We start from the raw sequence: 20,315 nt of genomic DNA, 5'->3' as shown, positions 1-20,315 counted from the left end.
CTTTGTGTGCAAGCAAGTTAAATATCCTGTCTTGAGTACACAAACAGTTGGCACTGATACCAAAGTAGGAGTTAGATTGCCTTAATATTAATTTGCTCTACAACAGTCTTGCTTCAAACTAAAATATAAAGGAAGATAACAGTGCTTTTCAGTTGGGAGAAACATTGATATATTGCTTGCATCTGTACTAGAGCAATATTCTGAGACAATATTAGTTCAGAATGCATCAGCTGCATGGTCATGTTCACTAAACTTTTCCCTCTGGATCCAATTTTTAATAGGTTACTTCAGCTTGATAACTAATTGTCTTCACCAAACAAAACTAAGCGAAGGAGCTGTTCACTCGATTGAATGAAATTTGATCATTAAAATTCAAATATATACTTACTGCCTGTGTTGACAGCATTTCGTTAATGCTGTGATCGTACTGTTCAGCAAGTATGGCCAGTTTTCTTGTCTGTTCGTCCTTCAGTCGTTTCAGCACTGCTTTATGTTCACTCTTGGGGGTAGTTTCTAACAGGTGGTTGCGAAGTGCCTTGTACTGTCGTGTCTGAATCTTGCAAGTGTCCTGGAATTGTTTCTTGATTTGCAACTCTTTTGACTAGAACATACACAAAACTTGTTTTAAGCGATTTATCCCAGAGGTCAATACTTTTAAGTTGCCACAGAACAGAATTACAAACTTTCAAGATTGGACTGGAGCAGTTTCTGCAGTAGAAAAGCAATCTGAGTTGATTAGATACACATGGTTTCAAAAATACATATTTATGTTTTGCAGTTTATTTTTACATAATTTTAAAATGAACCATCCACTACAATTTAAATACAAAAATTCTTTCAATTCAAATAAATCAACTGTCTTTCTTAGGCAAAGAATTTTTAAAGGCCTGTTTTGTTTGGAACAAATTTACAATGATTGTCAAAATTAAAGAATGAAGTACTGTCAATACAAAACATTACCCATTACAAGTTAAGAAAAATCACCAAGATACTTGACATTTCTCTGTTCCACTAGTTTTGTTGTTCTCTTTCATCAGAAACCTAGCTAATATCAGCACCAGGACCATCAGTGAGTGGCCTATTGAAAATGGTATTACTCAGCAATTTGTCTTTTCCTGGATGCTGACAGTCAGGGATTGAGTTTAAATCAGTGATTTTACCAGGTTTGGATCCCTCCTAAGGAATATTTAGAGGTAAAAGATGCTGTTTTCAATGGCACCACCAAGGTAACCAAGAGTTGGGGAATGCTTTATTTAACATATAATTTATATGGGCTATATTTGGTGGCACTCACGTGAGCACAGGGTGTTTTAAGTGGTAACTTGGTTACTGCAACCCTATATCTGGAAATAGGAAGGCCCCACTTAGTTGATAACCCCTGGAGAATTACAGAAATACTATGCATACCCTCCTGAACAAACCAAACATAATGACAAAAATAACATGTAAAACAAGTAACTGAAAATTGGAAAATAAATAATTCTTAAATAATTACAGCTAAACCAATGATAAGAAGGCAAATCAATTCTCAGTTATATAACCTTATACAAAATGCATGTTGATTGACGAGTCCGCAAAAAAAGTATAGTCTAGGCAGCATTGCACCATGGCTAGACAGATATTTATCTCCACCACACCATAGAAAGTTTCCAGCTTTAGCTGTGCCTTCTAGGAAATGAGTTTAAGAGTGAAGGAAGAAAAATGCTCACTGGCCCAACTTTGCAGCAGCTCGAATGATAACTGAGGAGACTTAAGTGTACGTCACACAGTCACCCTCTTAGATGCATGAAAGGGAGATAGGGGGTTCAATTTGGATCCAAAAGGGGCAAAGAAATATCTTAAAAAAGAAACAAGTCTATTTTAATCTTTTTGCTTCATAACCATTTGTACCTTCAGACTCTTGGGTTGCTGCCGGACCTCCATTCCATGTTTCCTCCGTAGCTCTCGCTCTCGCCGTTTGTTGTACTCCAGTTGATTGGTGAGTTCAGTTTGGTGCTGCAGCCTAATTAGCTCACTGCGCATTCTCTGAATAGTATTGAGGTGGCGGAATTCCAGCTCCTGCATGGACTCATGATGGCGCAGCAACATTGCATGCTCCAGATCCTTTTGTGTTTGCTTCTTATTTAGCTCCTAAGACAGAAAGGATACCATATCATAAAACACGAGGGGCACCATATAAATGGTCTGTTCAATTTGGTGAGATATGAAATCCAATATTATGCATATTTTTCTTTTTACACTCTTCATTAAAGTTTCTCTGCATTGCAAATCTTCACCATCTTTAGATCTATTCCTAAGCCCTGCCATTTAACTGGGTGCTATGGAAATGCACAGAAAAAGCTCCAAAGTGAACTGCCTTGATTTTTCCTCCATCCATCAGATGGAAGAACCTGGCCTCTTCACACCAGGCAACCAGAAGATGATCAATTCACTGTGGTAAATTACAGCCTAAATCTGCATACTCCTGATCTGTGGCATTGTTCATTTCAGTACCAATATCATGCTACCATTCAATTTTACACTTTTGTTTTACATGTTGGCATGTCAACCATCTGCATTTTAACTGTAAGAATCTTCAAAATTAAATAAAAGGATATGTTCAAAATTATACTTTTTTCTTATGAGGAAAAAACTATTACACAGATATTCTTGCCAAACGCACCTCAGCTGATAAAATGTATTTCCAAATGAAATTAAATCACACATTTAGGACTGGATAGCCCAGGGGATGAACTTAGACTTTCTACATCCAGTATCGTTTGAATCCAGGAGATGGAGAAGTGTATCTCCTTTCCCAAGGCTGCTGGACATTCTAAGTGAAATTAATCTGGGTTGTGTTAGTATAAATTTCAGTACAAATTAATCCATAAAGGTGACCAAAATGGGTGTTTCTATAAAGGTCAGTACAATAATGGTGCTCTGTTAGAGAAGAGTTTTACTGTGGTGTGAAAAGACACAAAAGGGAGAATGGGTTCTGTTCTTCAATATCAAAATTCCTGAGCACAACACACAATTAGGAGCCGTGTCGTACACCTGTTTTAGAAGTAAAGATGGCTAAACAAAATTAGTACCTCTATTCAAAGCTGGAAGTTCATGGTCAGTACGATTTGAAAGGAAATCAAAGAATGTGTTCTTTAACTATATTGGCACAAATAAAACATTCCTAAAAGGATATGCAGCATAAACACTAGGATGAGCTAGTTGGACTAAACTAGGCATTTCTGTTTTTTTTCACTCAATGGGCCGACGAACAAATTTCAGATAGGGCAGAATTTTGCTGTCGGCGAGCAGGGGGCGGAGCCCACTCGCCGGTGGGTAAAATGACGCGGGGATGAAATCGGGAGGAGCCCCCGAAGTCATCCTGCCCCATTTAAATTTTCAGGAAGGCGGGGGCACAGCCAAATCAGCCGTGTGCCCGACAACCTGTCAATGGCCAATTGAGACCATTGACAGGGTCATTAAAACAATTGAAGGACTTGCCCGTCCAACCTTAAGGTTAGCGGGCAGGCCAGGAGCCCCGGCAGGCAATAGAGAAAACATGAAACCTCACCCAGCGGCAGGATGAGGTTTCATGCAGGGTTTTAAACATTGTTATAAAGTTAGTATGTATATTATGAACACGTTTCATCTCATGTGACATTGTCATGAGGGGGACATGTTAGGGAATTTTTTTTAAAACATTTTTCAGAGTGTAAGCGATCTCCCTGAGGCAGCACTTAGCCTCAGGGAGATGTGCGCTCTTGCGTGCGCATGCGTGGAAGAGTGCCCTCTCGCTTTTGGGGAACCTCCCCCACCCCGCCCGCACAGGAAGCGCATAGCGCTTCCCACCAGACTTAATTGGCCCGCCCACATAAAATGGTGGCGGGGCCCACTTCTCAGGCATTGGATTGGCTCCCTGCCCACCGGAGATTGGGTCAGACCCGCCCGCCCGACAGGCAGAAAATTCTGCTCGTAAGGTTTGCCACTTTAAACTGTATTTCAAAAAAAGGCTGAGGTATTAAGAAACAATTGCTAAGCAAAAATAAAACAATGTCATAGCAATGGATTAAGTTAAAAAAAACAAAAACAACCAGAATGCGAGAGGGTCAGAGTGTGTGCGCACCTTGTTCACTCCCAGGCTCAGGGTGCTCACTCACTGGTGTGTGTTTCTGTTGGTGTGTGGTGGTGAGAGTGAATGAAAAACCCAAACATGGGAATACAGCAGACCACACATACACTCCAGTCACCTCTTCCTCACCCCACCCTTCCACCGACCTGGGGCTCTGCAGTGTCTGGGCCCTGACACTCGCAGTCCCACTCACTGGGGCCCTGGCATGCAAAAGAAAACCTCTTCCACTGGTGTTTGCTGCCTCTCCAATCAGACTGTTTCTCTCCCACATTTGCTACTGATTGTTTCGCTCATAGTGAGCCAATCAGCAGCAAATGTGGGACAGAAACAGTCTGTGATTGGAGGAGCAGCTGCTTACAGAATCTTCCACTTCAACTTACCTGTTTGACCACCATTTTGAAAACTGTCTCTGGGGGCTGCATTAAATGGCTTTAGGGGACAGACACGGCCTGCAGGCTGGATAAGCCTGAATTTCTGGGCTGTATATTCTGTAGTTATCTCCATTGTTTAATTCAACTTAAAATTCACTTTAAATATAAAAACCTGATAATTATCAGTAGCTTGCATATTGAGCTCTGTTAAATCAAAGAGTATAATCAATAAATGTGAAGTCTTGTCACTGTGGCTTTGTATCAAACAGTAGCAAATCCGCACACATCCAGTTCTCACAAACAGCAATAAAACAAATGAGCAGTTTATTGGTGGAGAGTCCTTCCCTGCCTTTTTTTCAAATAGGGCTTTTTACATCCTGAAAAGCCATATCTCACCTAAAAGACATATCTCCAACAAAGCGTATTCTTTCAGGGCTGCACTGTAGTGTCAAGAAGCCTAGATTATGTACCTAAGTCTTGGAGTGGGTTTTCAAAGACTGATACTATTGACCCAAGGCTAACACCATTTTTCACATATTTTCAATTAAGCTTGTAGAACAAACAGGAAAACCTTTTTTAACATAAAAAAGTCTATTGCGTTTTTATCTGAAGTTGTCTTATATTAAACTAAAGGGAGAGGGAAATGCTTAAAAGAAAATTATTTAGCATTTGATGCATTTTACTGCAACTTCAGAACAGATTACTACACTAATGCATGCAAATCTCCAGTGGATCTAGGAAACAGTCCTAACCTTGATGATCAATTTGCTTTAAAAGCCATTCAAGTTTTCGTGGAATCCATTAGGAATAATTGCTCATGTGAACCAAACAGCAATGAAATGAATGAATGTTTTATTGGTAGAAAGTCCTTCCCTGTTCTTTTTCAAATAGTGCCATTGGGCTTTTCGCATCCGCCTTAAAGGGCATATGTCATCCAAAAGAGACATCTCCGAAAGGGAAGTTTTTCCTCAGGACTACACTGAAGTGTCAAGCTTAGATTATGTACCCAAGACCTAGAGTGGTGTTTGAATCCATAGTCTTCTAGAGGCAAGACTTATACTATTGACCCAAGGCTTGTTTGGGAAGTGAGTTGGTAGCAGAAACATTGGCACCCTAAAAACAGTCAATACAAATTTCTCGAGGAGTCGCTCAATCCTCAAGACTTGGAAATCCTGATCAGCTAATATTAAGCCAAGACAGAGAAGTGAAGATACCCGCTCACCTTGATCTTGGGAACTTGTGCTCCTTTTTCCAATACTGCCTTTACCCACAGATAGCAACTGTTTTATTTCAAGCCAATTTTCTATTTTTTATCTCTAACAAGTACACGATTTATAATATGTAGAGACAGTTGACATATCAGGACTGAACTTGAGTAAATACAATGATTATACTCAAATAATTATATTTCACAGTCATACTCGCTATTCATTTTGAGGACATTCAGTTAACAACATACCTCCCGTACTAGATCCTGCTCAAGGTTATGACGTGAAAGCAACATCCTCCGTTTGAAACGTCGACATTCCAGTTCCAGGTACTGACGCTGGCGCCGCAGCAAGTTAGCTTCTTCTTCAGCCTGGAAATGCTGGAAATTTTCCTTCTGCTTTGACAACCATTCTTGCTTCTCCTTCTTTGGAGTACTCTGATTTTCATTCAGCTCCTGTCAATTGTAAAAATATTACAAAAAATGTTATGTAATATATTCTATGGCAACAGTTAAACTTATTCAAATTATCACATTATCTATCATTCTTTACTCTCTCAATTTGACCCTTGCAGCTATGTTTATACAGCTCATGTTAGAAACGAGCAATCAGATTTGCGCATTTTATTGGTGAAGTCTACATACATACCACATTCAAGTTTCTGCAATCAAAGCCTGCATTGAGTTAAGTGAATGATCTGTATACTTTCAATCCAAAGTAGTATGTCAACATACAAAATTTAGGTTATGAATTTCTCAGTAAGTTTATATCCTGGCCTTGGAAAAAGCCTAAAGGAGGGCAACTAATTTGATAGGCTACCTGAGCTATGAGGAAAGAGTAAAAGGGATGTTTACACTATAGATAGGTTAATTTAAAGTCATTATACTAAGGCACTTAGGATCTTCAATATTTTCAGAAGCTCTTTGCACTTAAACTCAAGATGAGAAACTAAAATACAGAATTAAGATACAGCTTGTTCATGGAGAGAATATTATATGGAACAATCTAACGATTTGGAAAAAGAGTACCCTATAAATTTTAGGAGGAAGATGGGAAAATCTTTAGGCACTGAAGGTTAAAAGACACCAAGTGGGATAGTCAACCTTAATGGTGGCCAAATGGATGAAGATGGTACTTTACAATCTTATAACTTGAAGGAGGGGAAACATGCAGTGGCTAATTTAAGCACGAATATAAATGCAATGGTGAGCACCAGCGCTCACTTTATTGCTCTCGGAAGCTGTAGAGGAGATTTCTATAATCATGAATTAAGTTCTAAAAGCTGACCACTATTTTTTTCACATCCCACTAGAGTTAGCAGTAGCTGGGGAGCGTGATGTACCTTCAGATACACAGGATGAGCATGGATGAGCTCGATGGTCTTCTGTCATTTTTTTTTTTTAACTTAGATGGAAATTTACATGAACCATTATTTGTGAAATAGGCATCTATGGTTTAGTTAACTTTTTAAAATTTAATGTCCATTTTCTGAAAATCTGAACCAACGTAATTTTTGCTTAGACTAATTAACTAATGATAAAATAATCTGTGTGTGCTGACATATAGCATAAATGTTCCACTTAGAAAGCAATGATTGCTGAGGTTATAAAATGGCCATAATGAGTGCTGCTCAGTTTACATTTTATTTTTGAAAAACTGAGAAGACTTTTGGCAGCAATGAAAACAATTTTCCTAGCTTTCACCCTCTTCTGCATCTCTTAACAGCTGGAATAGACCATCAACTCCGGTGGCCCGGGGTAGGCTACTTCAATGAATTTGGTGTACAACCCAATGAAAAGTAAAAATAATAAAAGGAAAATAGGACATATGAAAACTTACAATCAAATATGAAATAAATGCAATATAAAGGTTTGCACTACATGTTTACATTAAAGGAAATTATAATATCAATTTTAGATTTTGGTACAAGTACATCACAGTTTTTAACAGTGCATTATAGGAAAATACACAATGGTGCTCATTTTGTAAAACGTCGTTAATGATACTAAGTCATCAAACAGTTTAGGGATAATTCATGCAATGACCTGGTCCACAGTTAAGTTTTCAATAAATATAAGCCTTAGATAGAGCTTCACAGAATCACAGAATGGTTACAGCACAACAGTTGTCATGAGAACAGACCATTGCCTGAATTACTTATGGACATATTGAATTTTTAAGTAAGACCTATGTTTTTTTTAAAAAAAGGACGTACAAACAAAAGCTGGCTGAGACTATAACCACTTACTGGAAAATTCCTATATGGATTACACTTGACCAACTAGCCCAGAGAACGGAATGTTGCACCTAAAAAGGTGTCAAGGCCTACTTCAGACAGACACAATTCAAAGGAAAAGATGCAATGCAAAAACTGAACGGTAATCTCCTGTGGCTGCGAAGATAATGAAGGCTGACTACCATCTTAGCAGAAACCATCTCCTGTGAGCTTTTACCTGACTGTGGACATAATATGAGTTGAAAAGAAAGCAGATCTGGGCAAAAGTCATGTTTGTTTTTTCTCTTCCAGGAATATACAAGGGGTTAAAAAAGCCAACTGCAACTATATATGCTAGTTTTGTTGTTCCAGGCCTGGTGTGCAAGGGCGTATCGTGAAGATCACAGCTGAAGATCAACTAAGCGTCCCTGTGCCTGCAGGTGAAAAAAGTCCTCTTTCTCTGATTGCTGGAAGCAAGTCACAAGTCAACAAAGCCACAGTCGAAAAGGAAACAGGACAATTCCTTTCAGCCAACCTGCAGAACCAAGAATCTCCAAACCAACTGCTCGACTACCAAAGTCAGCTCTATCGGAATCATCCAACTTAACAGCCACAACGTTTCATCATCTACTCCTCATGGACTAGCCATTCACTGATTCATATACCTATTCAACTTTTATTTCTGGACTCACTTCTCATTTTTAATTTGTGTGTATACGCGTTGCATTTTTATTTATTTTTCTCTCATGTTTAGTAACTAATAAGCCCACTCTAACTTAAGAAAGCCTGTTAAATTGGCTCTTTTTAAAACATAAATATATTTGGACTGGGAAAAAGAATCCATGAGGGAAGGGATCCTTTTTAAATTAACCTTGTTGCGACCAACCGAGGGGATTGAATAAAGAAGGGAAGCCAGTTCATCCCTCTTCACCCGGGAGCATAACAATTTGGGGTACCTCATTCGGGATCATAGCAAATTGGGAGAACCTCACCCGGGGAACGGCCGTAACACAGCCCATGATGTCTATGCTGGCTGTCTGAAAAAGTAATACACCTCATGTCATTCCACTGCTTTCTCCCTGTAGCCCTGCACAATCGTGCTTTACAGATAATAATCTAATTCCTTCTTGAATGCCTTGATTGAACCTACCTCCACTATACTCCCATGTTGTACATTCCAGATCCTAGCCACTTGCGTGAAAAAGTTCTCCCTCATGTCGTTATTGCTTCCTTTGCCAATTGCCTTAAATCTGTGTCGTCTAGTTCTCATTCCTTCCATCAATGGGAACAGTTTCTCCCTATCTACTCTATCCAGACCCCTCCGTCAAATTTCCTGTCAACCTTTTCTTCTTCAAGGAAGAAGTCCCAACTTCTCCAATCTATCTACGTTACTGAAGATCCTCATCCCTGGAACCATTCTCTAATGCCTTCACATCCTTCCTAAAGTGTGGCACCCAGAACTGGATGCAATATTCCAGCTGAGGCCGTACAAGTATTTTACACAACTTCTTTGCTTTTGTGCTTCATGTCTCTATTAATAAAGCCTAGGATGCTATATGCTTTATTAACCACTCTTGTAACGCATCCTGCCACGTTCAATGATATGTGCACATATACACTCAGATCCTTCTGTTTCTGTGCCTCATTTACAATTAATATCATATTCTACTTATGTATACATATTTCTTACTTAATAGAGCCACAAGCCAGATTAAGCACTATATGAAGAACTTATTCCTAACATAATGAATACTTTAAGTGACTCCCGCAAACAATTTTAAGTTCAACAGCAGATCCAAAAAAATTAGCACCAATCATTAAGAGAACAGAGAAGATAAGCATCTTTTCACCTCTTTTAGTTGTTCTTTACGTAGCTTGTATTCTCTCTTTTGAGATTCCAAGAAGCTATTTAATTCCTTCTTCTGCTGTGCCTGTATGTGCTGCTGAAATTTCTTTTCTTCAGTAGAAACTGCTTTGGTCTAACAAAATAAAAGAAAAACAAACAAGTTTTGGAGATTAAAGAAAAGATTCCTTACTAGAGCTACCATTTCTAAAGAAAACCATATTCCTATCCCTCTTCCAGGATGGACTTTTTGCACATTGCATCATCTAGCTGCATGAATGCATATCATATATACACAGCTGGGCAAGAAAGTGTATGAAAAGTTGAAACAATCAAGGAGCTTTGACAATGTCATTCACCATAAAATTAATGTCTTTTTGCTTCATAAAACCAACCTCTACCATTGCTCCTCCCTCCCCAATGACAAATACCTCACCAAAATCACAGTAATTAAAGTGAGAGCTGTTTTTCTGGAGTTAAGAAAATTTGTCAGTTAATAGCAAAATTAATTGTCAAAATAACACCAATTTAAACATTATCAGAAACTTCAATCATTGATTATTTTCTATTCTTTCATGGTATGTGGGCATTGCTGGCAAGGCATTTGTTGCCCATTCCCAACTGGCCTTGGGAAGGTGCTGATGAGCTGCCTTCTTGAACCACTGGAGTCCATCTGGTGTGGTCTACCCACCGTGCCGTTTGGAAGGGAGTTCCAGGTTTTTGATCCAATGACTGTGGAAGAACAACAATATTTTTCAGTCAGGATGGTGTGTGGCTTGGAGGGGAACTTGCAGGTAGCAGTGTTCCCATGTGTTTCCTGCCCTTGTCCTTCTAGGTTGTACAGGTTGCAGGTTTGGAAGATACTGTTGGAGGAGGCTTGATGAGCTGCTGCAGTGCATTTTGTGCTAGGTACACACTGTGCACCAGTGGTGAATGGAGTGAATGTTTAAGGTGGTGAATGGAGTGATCAAGCAGGTTGCTTTGCTTTCAGTGTTGTTGCACTCATCCAGGGAAGTCAGAGCATTTGATCATAATACTTTAGATGGAGGACAGGTTTTGGGGAGTCAGGAGGTGAGTTACTCACCACAGAATTCCCAGCCTTTGACCTGCCCTTGTAGCCATCGCATTTATAGGGTTGGTCCAGTTAAGTTTTGGTCCATGCAATCCCCAGGATGTTGATAATGGGGGATTATAATTAGCCCAATGTTGTCCAGACACAGATTGCTTCAGTATCTGAGGAGTCGTGAAGGGCACTGAACACTGAGCAATCATCAGCGAACATCCCCACTTCTGACCTGATGGGCCATATAAAGCAGCTGAAGTTGTTTGGGCCTTAGGCACTATCCAAATCAACTCCTGCAATGATGTCATGGGCCTTCAACAGCCACAACCACCTTCTTTTGTGCTAGGTATGTTTCCAATAAATGGAGAGTTTTCCCCAAATTCCCATTGACTTCAATTTGCTAAGGCTCCTCGATGTCACACTCTGTCAAACGCTGTCTTGATTTCAAGAGCAGTCACTCTCATTTCACTTCTTGAATTTAGTTATTTTGTAAATCTTTGGATCCAAGCTGTAATGAGTTCATGGGATGTGAGAGTCGTTGGCAAAGCGAACATTTGTTGTACATCCCCAATTGCCCTTGAACTGAGTAGCTCACTAGGCATTTCAGAGGGTAGTTAAGAGTCAACCACATTGTTGTGGGTCTAGGGTTACATGAGATTTCCTTCCCGAAAGGACATTAGTGAACCAGATGGGTTTTTACAATAATGATGGTTGTCATAGTTACCATTACTGAAAATAATTTATATTCCAGATTTATTCATTTAATTTAAATTTTACCAGCTGCCATGGAGGGATTTGAACCCATGTCCCAAGAGCATTAGCCTGGGTCTCTAGGTTACTGGTTCAATGACATTACCACTACACCCCCATCGCTCCATAGATGCCAGTGTTGTAACTGGAACAGTTAAGCTTGGGTGCAGCTAGTTCCGGAGCACCCATTTTTAGGGCTTCTGCTCTGCACAGTGCTTTTACCCATGTTTTGGTATCATGTGGAGTGAATCAACTTTGCTGAAGACTGACATCTGTGATGTTTGGAACCTCAGGAGGATGACAAGGTGGATCATTGCTCAGGATTTCTGGTTGAAAATGGTTGCAAAAGCTTCAGTCTTGTCTTTTGCGCTTGTGCTGGGCTCCCTCTCATTGAGGATTGGGATATTTGTGGAGCCGCCTCCTCCATTTACTTGTTAAATTGTCCACCACCATTCATGCCTGGATGTAGGACTGCAGAGCTTTGGTCTGATCCGTTGGTTGTGGGATCATTTAGCTTTGCCTAGCTGATTCTGCAGTTTAACATTCATGTATACTTGTGTTGTAGCTTCAGCAGGTTGGCACCTTGTTTTTAGGTGTGCCTGGTTCTGCTCCTGGCATGCTCCCCTACATTCCTCAAGAAAAAACAGGGTTGATTCCTTGGCTTCATGATAATGGTAGAGTGAGGGATATGCTGGGCCATGAGGTTATAGATTGTGGTTGAATACAATTCTACTGCTACTGATAGCCCACAGCACCTCATGTATGCCCAGTTTTGAGCTGCTGAATCCATTCTGAATCTATTCCATTTGGCATGATGGTAGTGCCACACAACACATCCTCATTGTGACAGGACTTCATTGCCACAAGGGCTGTGCAGTGGTCACTCTTACGAATACTGTCATAGACAGATGCATCTGTGACAGGGAGATTGGTGAGAGCAAGGTCAAGCAGATTTTTCCCTCTTGCTGATTCCCTCACCACCTGCCGCAGATCTCCTTCCCTAAAGGACATTAGTGAACCAGATGGGTTTTTACGACAATCTGGTAGTTATATTGATATTTCATGCACAATGAAATACAGTAATAAAAATCTAAGGTTTTAGAATGTCACATGACACATGCCTGAGAGGCAAGTTTTTTAAAAAAACTGCATTACTGAGGAATTCTGTATTTACCTTCTTAAAATATGGTGCTGTAGAGGCTACATTACTCACTCAGCATAGCTGTGGCTGATATTAAGCTGCTAAGTATGCAGGAAACAAATTTAGTTAATTTAGAATTGCATGGGGCAGTTTACTCCAATGGAAAACCAGCATTCCATTTGACGTGTTTTGTGCATCTCCAACCTCTTGGCTATGCCACAGAACTGGCTTGATGCCATAAATGAGCCTACTATTAACTCAGTTGTCTCTACCCTCCCCAACACTCCCATTTGATAGAAGGGGACATTAAAATTATGCAGGTGAAAATCAGGAAGCAGTAAGAAGGAGATCAAGACAAATATTAGAACTTTTTGGACCAAATTATTAATTCAAAAATGATTGGAGGTGTCAAAATGTAAAATGATAACCATCTTAAACATAAACACAAATGCACTATTAGATGCCTTCCTTTGTCATCTTCCGACTTGACTATTCCAATGCAATTATGGACATAGTCTTCTATCCTCTACCTTCCATGTCAGCTCATTCAAAACTCTGCTGATCGTATCTTATTCCACACCAAGTCCATATCCACGCACCTATCACCACTATGCTCACTAATCTACATTGCCTCTAATTTAAAATTCTCATCCTTGTGTTTCAATCCTTTCATGGCCTTGCTCTCTCTCCATCTCCAAAATCCTTGATCATTTTCAGAACTCTCCATTGCACAGGCCTTTTGTGCTTACCTGCTCCACTTGCCCTACCCTGATAGTTGTGGTTCTATACTCTGGAATTCCTTTCCTAAACCTCTACTTGAATCTCCACCGTTAGTAACCTCTTCAAAACCCACCCATTTGTCAAAGTTTTCAATCATCCCTCCTCACATCCCTTTCATTGGCTCGGGGACTATTTTGCTGCATCACACTATTGTGAAGGGCTGTAGGGTATTTTTCAACATTAAAGATACTATAAATGGATAAATGCAAAATACTGCGGATGCTGGAAATCTGAAACAAAAGCAAAAATTGCTGGAAAAACTCAGCAGGTCTGACAGCATCTGTGGAGAGAAAATCAAGGTTAACGTTTTGAGCCCGTATGACTTTTCTTCAGGACTAAAGAGAAGTAAAAATGTGGTGAAAAATATATTGTTTAAAGGGGTTGGGACAGGTGAAGCTGGATAAAAGGCCAGTGATAGGTGAAGGCAAAGGAGAGATTGCAAAAGATGTCATAGACAAAAGGTTGAAGGGGTGTTGTTGGTGGTGGTACTGGCTAAAGGAAGTGCTAATGGTGACATTAAGAGTAGAAAGCAGAATGAGCAAGGTTTTAGTGAGGGTGGGGTGGGGTGTGGGGAGGGGGGCAGTTTGGGAGAGAAAAGGTCAAAATAAGCTAAAAGGTGGGGATAAAACAATGAATGGAAATACATTTTAAAAATAATAATATTAGAAATAGGTGGGATATATATGTATAAAAAAAATAAATATTTGTAAAAAGGGGATCAAAAAAGAGTGAGGGTGGAGGAGAGAGTTCATGATCTGAAGTTGTTGAACTCAATGTTAAGTCCAGAAGGCTGTAAAATGCCTAATCGGAAGATGAGGTGCTGTTCCTCCAGTTTGTGTTTAGCTTCACTGGAACATTGCAGCAGGCCAAGGATGTACATGTGGGCATGAGAGCAGGGTGGTGTGTTGAAATGGTAAGTGACAGAAAGGTCTGGGTCATGCTTGAGGACAGAGCAAAGCAGTCACCCAGTCTGCATTTGGTCTCTCCAATGTAGAGGAGACTGCATTAGGAGCAACGAATGCAGAAGACCAAATTGAAGGAAGTGCAAGTGAAGTTGAAAGGAGCCTTTGAACCCTTGGGCGGTGAGGAAGGGGGGAAGTAAAGGGGCAGGTGTTGCACCTTCTGTGATTACATGGAAAGGTGCCGTGGGAGGGGGTTGGGGTGATGGAGGAGTGGACCAGGGTGTCCCAGAAGGAACGGTCCCTACAGAATGCCGTCAGGGGGGTGGTGAAGGGAAGATGTGCTTGGTGGCGGCATCATGCTGGAGTTGGAGGAAATGGCAGAGGATCATCCTTTGAATGCGGAGGCTGGAGGGGTGAAAAGTGAGGGCAAGGGGGACCCTATCATGGTTCTGGGAGGGAGAGGAAGGTGTGAGGGCAGAGGCGTGGGAGATGGGTCAGATACGGTTGAGGGCCCTGTCAACCACCTTGGGTGGGAAGCCTTGGTTAAGGAAGAAGGAAGACATGTCAGAAGCACTATTTTGGAAAGTGGCATCATCGGAACAGATGCGACGGAGGCGAAGGAACTGAAAGAATGGGACAGAATCCTTACAGGAAGCAGTGTTTGAGGAGTTGTAGCTGAGGTAACTGTGGGAGTTGGTGGGCTTGTAATGAATATTGGTGAACAGTCTATCACCAGAAATTGAGGCAGAGAGGTCAAGGGAGGGAAGGGAAGTGTCAGAGATGGGCCATGTGAAAAAATGATGGAGGGGTGGAAATTGGAAGCAAAATTAATAAACTTTTCCAGGTCCAGACGAGAGCCTCAAGCAGCACCGAAACAGTCATCGATGTACCGGAGAAAGAGTTGTGTGAGGGGGCCAGAGTAGGACTGGAACAAGGAATGTTCCTATATAAATGGAAGTTGTTTTTGCTGCTTAACAAATCTGCTTTTCCAACACTTTTCCATTGTTGGCACAACATTGTAGCTGGGAATTTCATCAAAGTGTCTCCCCACCACCACCGTAACGCAGCAGAAATCTTTTTAAAATTTTTTCACAGGATTTGGGTGTCGCTGGCTAGGCCAGCATTTACTGGCCATCCCAAATGACCTCAAGATGGTGGTAAGCCCCCTTCTTGAACTACTGCAGGTCATGTTGCGTAGGGAGTTCCAAGATTTTGACCTAGTGATGGTGAATGAACTGCAACATAGTTCCAAGTTAAGATGGTGAGGGGCTTGGGGAGGGGGTGGATCTTGCAGGTGGTGGTGCTCCCATACATCTGCTTCCCTTGGCCTTCTTGGATGGTAGAGGCTGCTGTTGGAGGAGCCTTGGTGAGTTGCTGCAGTCCATCTTGTAGATGGTACACACTACTGCCACTGTATGCTGGTGGTGGAGGGACTGAATGTTGAAGGTGGTGTATGAGGTGCCAATCAAGTGGGCTGCTTTGTACTGGATGGCATCAAGATTCTTGTTGTTGGAGCTGCACTCATCCAGGCAAGTGAAGCGTATTCCATCACACTCCTGGTTTGTGCCTTGTGGTGGTGGATAGGTTTTGGGGAATCGGGTGAGTTACTTGCTGCAGAATTCCTAGTCTCTGATGTACTCTTGTAGACACCGTATAAATACGGCTGGTCCACTTAAGTTTCTGGTCAATGGTAGCCTCTAGGATGTTGACAGTGGGCATTCACGAATGGTAATGCCACTGAATGTCAAGGGGAGATGGCTGGATTCTCTCATATTGGAGATGGTCATTGCCTGGCACGAATGCAACTTGCTACTTGTCAGCCCAAGCTTGAACGTTGTCCTGGTCTTGCTGCATTTAGGCACGGACTGCTTCAATATCTGAGGAGTTTGGGATAGTGCTGAACATTGCGCAATCATCAGCGAACATCCCCACTTCTGACCTTATGATGGAGGGATGGTCATTGATGAAGCATCTGAAGATGGTTGAGCCTAGGCACTATTCTGAGGAACTCCTGCAGTGATGTCCTGGGACCGAGATGACTGACATCCAACAACAACCATCTTCCTTTGTGTTATGACTCCAACCAATGAAGAGTTTTCTCCTGATTCCCAATGACTCCAGGTTTCCTTGATGCCACACTCAGTCAAATGCTGCCTGTGTGTCAAGGACAGTCATTCTCACCTCACCTTTGGAATCCAGCTCTTTTGTATGTGTTTGGACCAAGGCTGTAATGAGGTCAGGAGCTGAGTGGCCCTGGCAGAACCCAACTGAGCATCAGCGAGCAGGTTAACCAACTGGTGTTGCAAGCAATACATCTATCACACTACTACCAAAGTTATATAGTGAAGCAGGACCAGTTCTGAAAAAGGCTCTCTCTGTTAATGAATACTGTCAGCATTCTTGTTTTCCCTTGAATCTCAATGAAAAACTGCATGCACAGTCGTTTGAAGATGAAGAAACTGCAATGCTCATTGTTTGCACCTGGATGTATATACATTGAGTCTGGATAACCAACAGTTTCAGGTTATGGGAGTGTGGGAAGTTTCTTTGGCTTGCTCCAATAAATAGGTTGACCATGTCAGCTTCAACTATTCAACTAGAACCGACATGAAGGTGCATGCACAATCCACATTTTTTGTAGTTTTGTTGAAAAGCCAAAAATCAATGTAAAGCTACATTTACAGACACTGGTACATTAGTAATTGTGCCCCAGGTCGCAATATCAATCATACTATTAATCCACTTAATGAACTTAAACAAAACCTCCTCAATCAGTAGAGACATTGCACATAGTTACCAGACCAGTATTTATGCAAGGTACCTCTTTTTCCATAATACCCAGATGTTTCTTAATAAGTTTCTCCATCTCTGCAGCAAAGCTGTTGCGTTGCGTTTCTAGCTCCTTGTCAAGCCGAAGCCGATGTTCATCCATCTCTGCTTTTAGCTTGTTTTCCAGCGCCATTAGCTGCTTCTGATGCTGACGTCGCATGCGCTTATAACCAGACATCTGCTCCCGCAGCTCAGAATCTTGTTCATGCTCTTGGATTTGCCTTGTGACCTGAACAATATGAAAACATAAAGTGATGTACTAACTTAATAGCTACAAACCACTAATTATAAATATAAGCTCAAACTGTCTTCTGAAAATTCTTGATTACATGGTCTGGAAAGACACTATCTGCAGCAAAGTTTTCCACTGAAGTAACCGACATTTTACCCAAATTTAAGGTGCATACAATTTTTAAACTGCAGAATGAGCCAGAACCTTCAGTAACTATCTTAAATTATGATATATAAACAAAGGTCACTCAGTTCTCCTTTATGCCAACAGGAGCACTTTGCATCTTTGTTGTGTTCTACTAGAATAAATTTGGCATGCAACGTAAAATTCCTCATACAAATATAAAAACAACAAGTTCAAAGATAATTTCACAGCAAGAGCAGTGAGGTGCAATGGCTTTACAGCAAACAAGGCAGGATGAACAGATTGATCTATTATGTGTACCGAAAGCACAAGGTTTTATTGAAAACAAACTGGTCAACTGCCTTAAATCTATAGACGGCATTCCAATCTATATTAAAATTCTTAGGTCAGTGCAAATTTCTTGTCCACAAACCTTATGTGCTGTTGTCAAGCTCTTGTCATACTTTCGTGTCAACAATTTCTATTATAAAAGCTTATGCTGACATTTTGTAATGGAAATTGCCTATGTAAGGGCATCAATCTGACTGCACAATCTGGCTACGGCGTTCCCCCAATTATTTCAAAATTCTTTCTGAAAATTATTTTTCATCCACCACTTTTTCCTCGGCAATTGAAATTTCTAAAATCTCAAATAACTTTTAAACAAAATTTTAAAAAATACTTATTTCACAGCAATTTGCTTACTTTTATCCACTGTTTTGACTTTTATTGCTTTATTTGTTTATAGTGGAAAGATTCAGACTTTCCTGAAAGCCTAGGTTTGGAACTAATACCTTCGTGCAGAGCTGTCTCACTTTGAGCTAAATTTGGATTGTGCAGTCTAAGGAAGCAGAGGTTATCTAAATTAGGGGACATTAATACTGCTCAGCCAGCTATATTGAGGAATATTTTTCTTTTAGTATCTGGCAATTTTTGTTCAAATGTTTTTCAAAATTATTTTGAAGAAAAGCTAGAGAACAAATTTGAAAAGCATTGAGGTAAGATTCATAGTTATTTTTGTAAAAAATGTTCATCCACCTGTTTTGCCTTTGTTTTGTTTTCTATAAACTTTGGTAAGTGGAACAGGGAGACAAACAACAGGATCAGAAAGACAGAAAAAGAGAGCGAGTGTGCCTTTCTTTGTGTAACATTACTCCAATCTTCAAAGCTGATGTTTTCATGCAGGCTAAAGAATCTCAACTGTGCTTTGTTCAGTTAGAAGGGATCAAATATAATGGCTTACTTCCATGACACAGAGATACACCTAAAAGCAAGGAGGGGTGGGCGAGAAGAAACAATGAGAATGCAGAGAGAGAGAGAGAGAGACACACACACACAATTATTCTCTTTATTCTAATTTGAGTTATTTTTTTCATAAACGACTTGAATTTTGAAAGCAAAGCCTGTTTGAGAGCAATCAGTTAGAAAGGGAGGCCAGGAAGGGATGAGGAGGATGGAAAGTGGTTAAGGTGAGCAGGCCTCAGACTGCTCTTCACCTTGTGGGTAGAGTGTGACATTTGAGGGCTGGGGGAGGAAGTGGAAGGATGGTTAAGGTGAACTGAATGAAAGCAGAGCAAAGGAAGACTGGGTGTGAGTTCGAAATACAGGGGTGAGCAGATAGTTGTAAAGGAAAGAGTTAGGACAGTAATGAAAATAGAGTTGTAGGAAGAGCTAGGGAAGGAAGGTTGTGTTATCAGAGAACATGAAGGGTGAGGTGAAAATATGAGTGATTGGAGAGGGATAGGGGAGGGATTTGTTTTGGAACACATTCTCCTTGCAACACGTACCCTAAATTTAGTTGGCAATTTTTGTTGGATCTATTCCCCATCATACTACTCAACCAAAGAGCAAGATTAAAAAGGTAGAGAGAAGACAGAGAGCGAGAACCAAAAATGGAACGAGAAAAACAGCAGAGAGGCAATGTTACAGCAACACAAAGACAACAGAGATAGTTACGAAAGTGATCCTAATTTCCAATTCATTGTATGTAGTGCAATAGGAGATCAAGTAGCATTATATTAAAAAAATGCATCACATTAAAATGAGGAATGAATTGCATTTGGAAGCCGTGATCATATGCCTGGTTCTCAAACTTTGCTTTATCTGAAGAAGTCTGTGTGTGGTCTTGACTCTGCATGTAGAGATCATGTAGACCTACATGGGAGATCAACTAATGCATTATTAAAAATTGGCACTTTTCTATCTGACTTCTTCGTGTGTCGTTATCAAGTCACATTCTTTTGTTAAAATTTTGTTAAAAATTTTTATTAAAATTGTCGATTTAAAATGGAAATCCTGCAAAATGTAGTTTCTGGTCATGACCAGTAGATGGTGCAGTGGAGTGAGTTTCTGGAATCTCTTCCTAACTCATTGATCTCTCAAAAAATTACATTCATTAACTGTCCATGAGTAGTAAGTACATGGGCAATTTACCAGTGATCTGCTAAGGATTTTAAACCTGTCCATTAAGAAATCATACAGGCTTACTTTCCAAAGTGAAGGGAAGACCACTTTTCAGTTTGCCAATCAGAGAACATTCCCTTTATTTCTGTGTTTTGTCTCATGCCTCAGACACTTACCACCCCAAGTCACAAGATTACCTCCAATTTTGCTCACTCATTTTTGCAAATAATCTCCATATGGAAACTTATTAATTGACTTCTGGAGGTTCATGTAGGCAACATCCACGGATATCCCCCCATCCATCATGTGAACAAACTCTTCAAAAAAATTCAACTACTTTAGCACAC

The 20,315-nt window shown here is 40.5% G+C and overlaps 1 protein-coding gene across 3 annotated transcripts in view; it reads right to left on the bottom strand.

Moving 5' to 3' along the window:
- The window catches only part of taok1a (TAO kinase 1a), a 169,391-nt gene that overhangs the window by 13,353 nt on the left and 135,723 nt on the right, over positions 1-20,315 (bottom strand). For all 3 annotated transcript variants that reach the window (XM_041196835.1, XM_041196834.1, XM_041196837.1), the window contains exons 14-18: positions 17,203-17,439; positions 9,753-9,881; positions 5,939-6,142; positions 1,891-2,130; positions 389-601 (exon numbers count right to left, since the gene is read on the bottom strand). In XM_041196835.1, coding sequence (XP_041052769.1) covers positions 389-601; positions 1,891-2,130; positions 5,939-6,142; positions 9,753-9,881; positions 17,203-17,439 — 1,023 coding nt within the window. The remainder of the gene's footprint in view (positions 1-388; positions 602-1,890; positions 2,131-5,938; positions 6,143-9,752; positions 9,882-17,202; positions 17,440-20,315) is intronic.

This window comes from Carcharodon carcharias, chromosome 10, assembly GCF_017639515.1.
Source record: "Carcharodon carcharias isolate sCarCar2 chromosome 10, sCarCar2.pri, whole genome shotgun sequence".
Classification (NCBI taxonomy): Eukaryota; Metazoa; Chordata; class Chondrichthyes; order Lamniformes; family Lamnidae; genus Carcharodon; species Carcharodon carcharias.
Note: the sequence above shows the minus strand (reverse complement) of the source record. Positions and strands in the feature narration are given on the sequence as shown.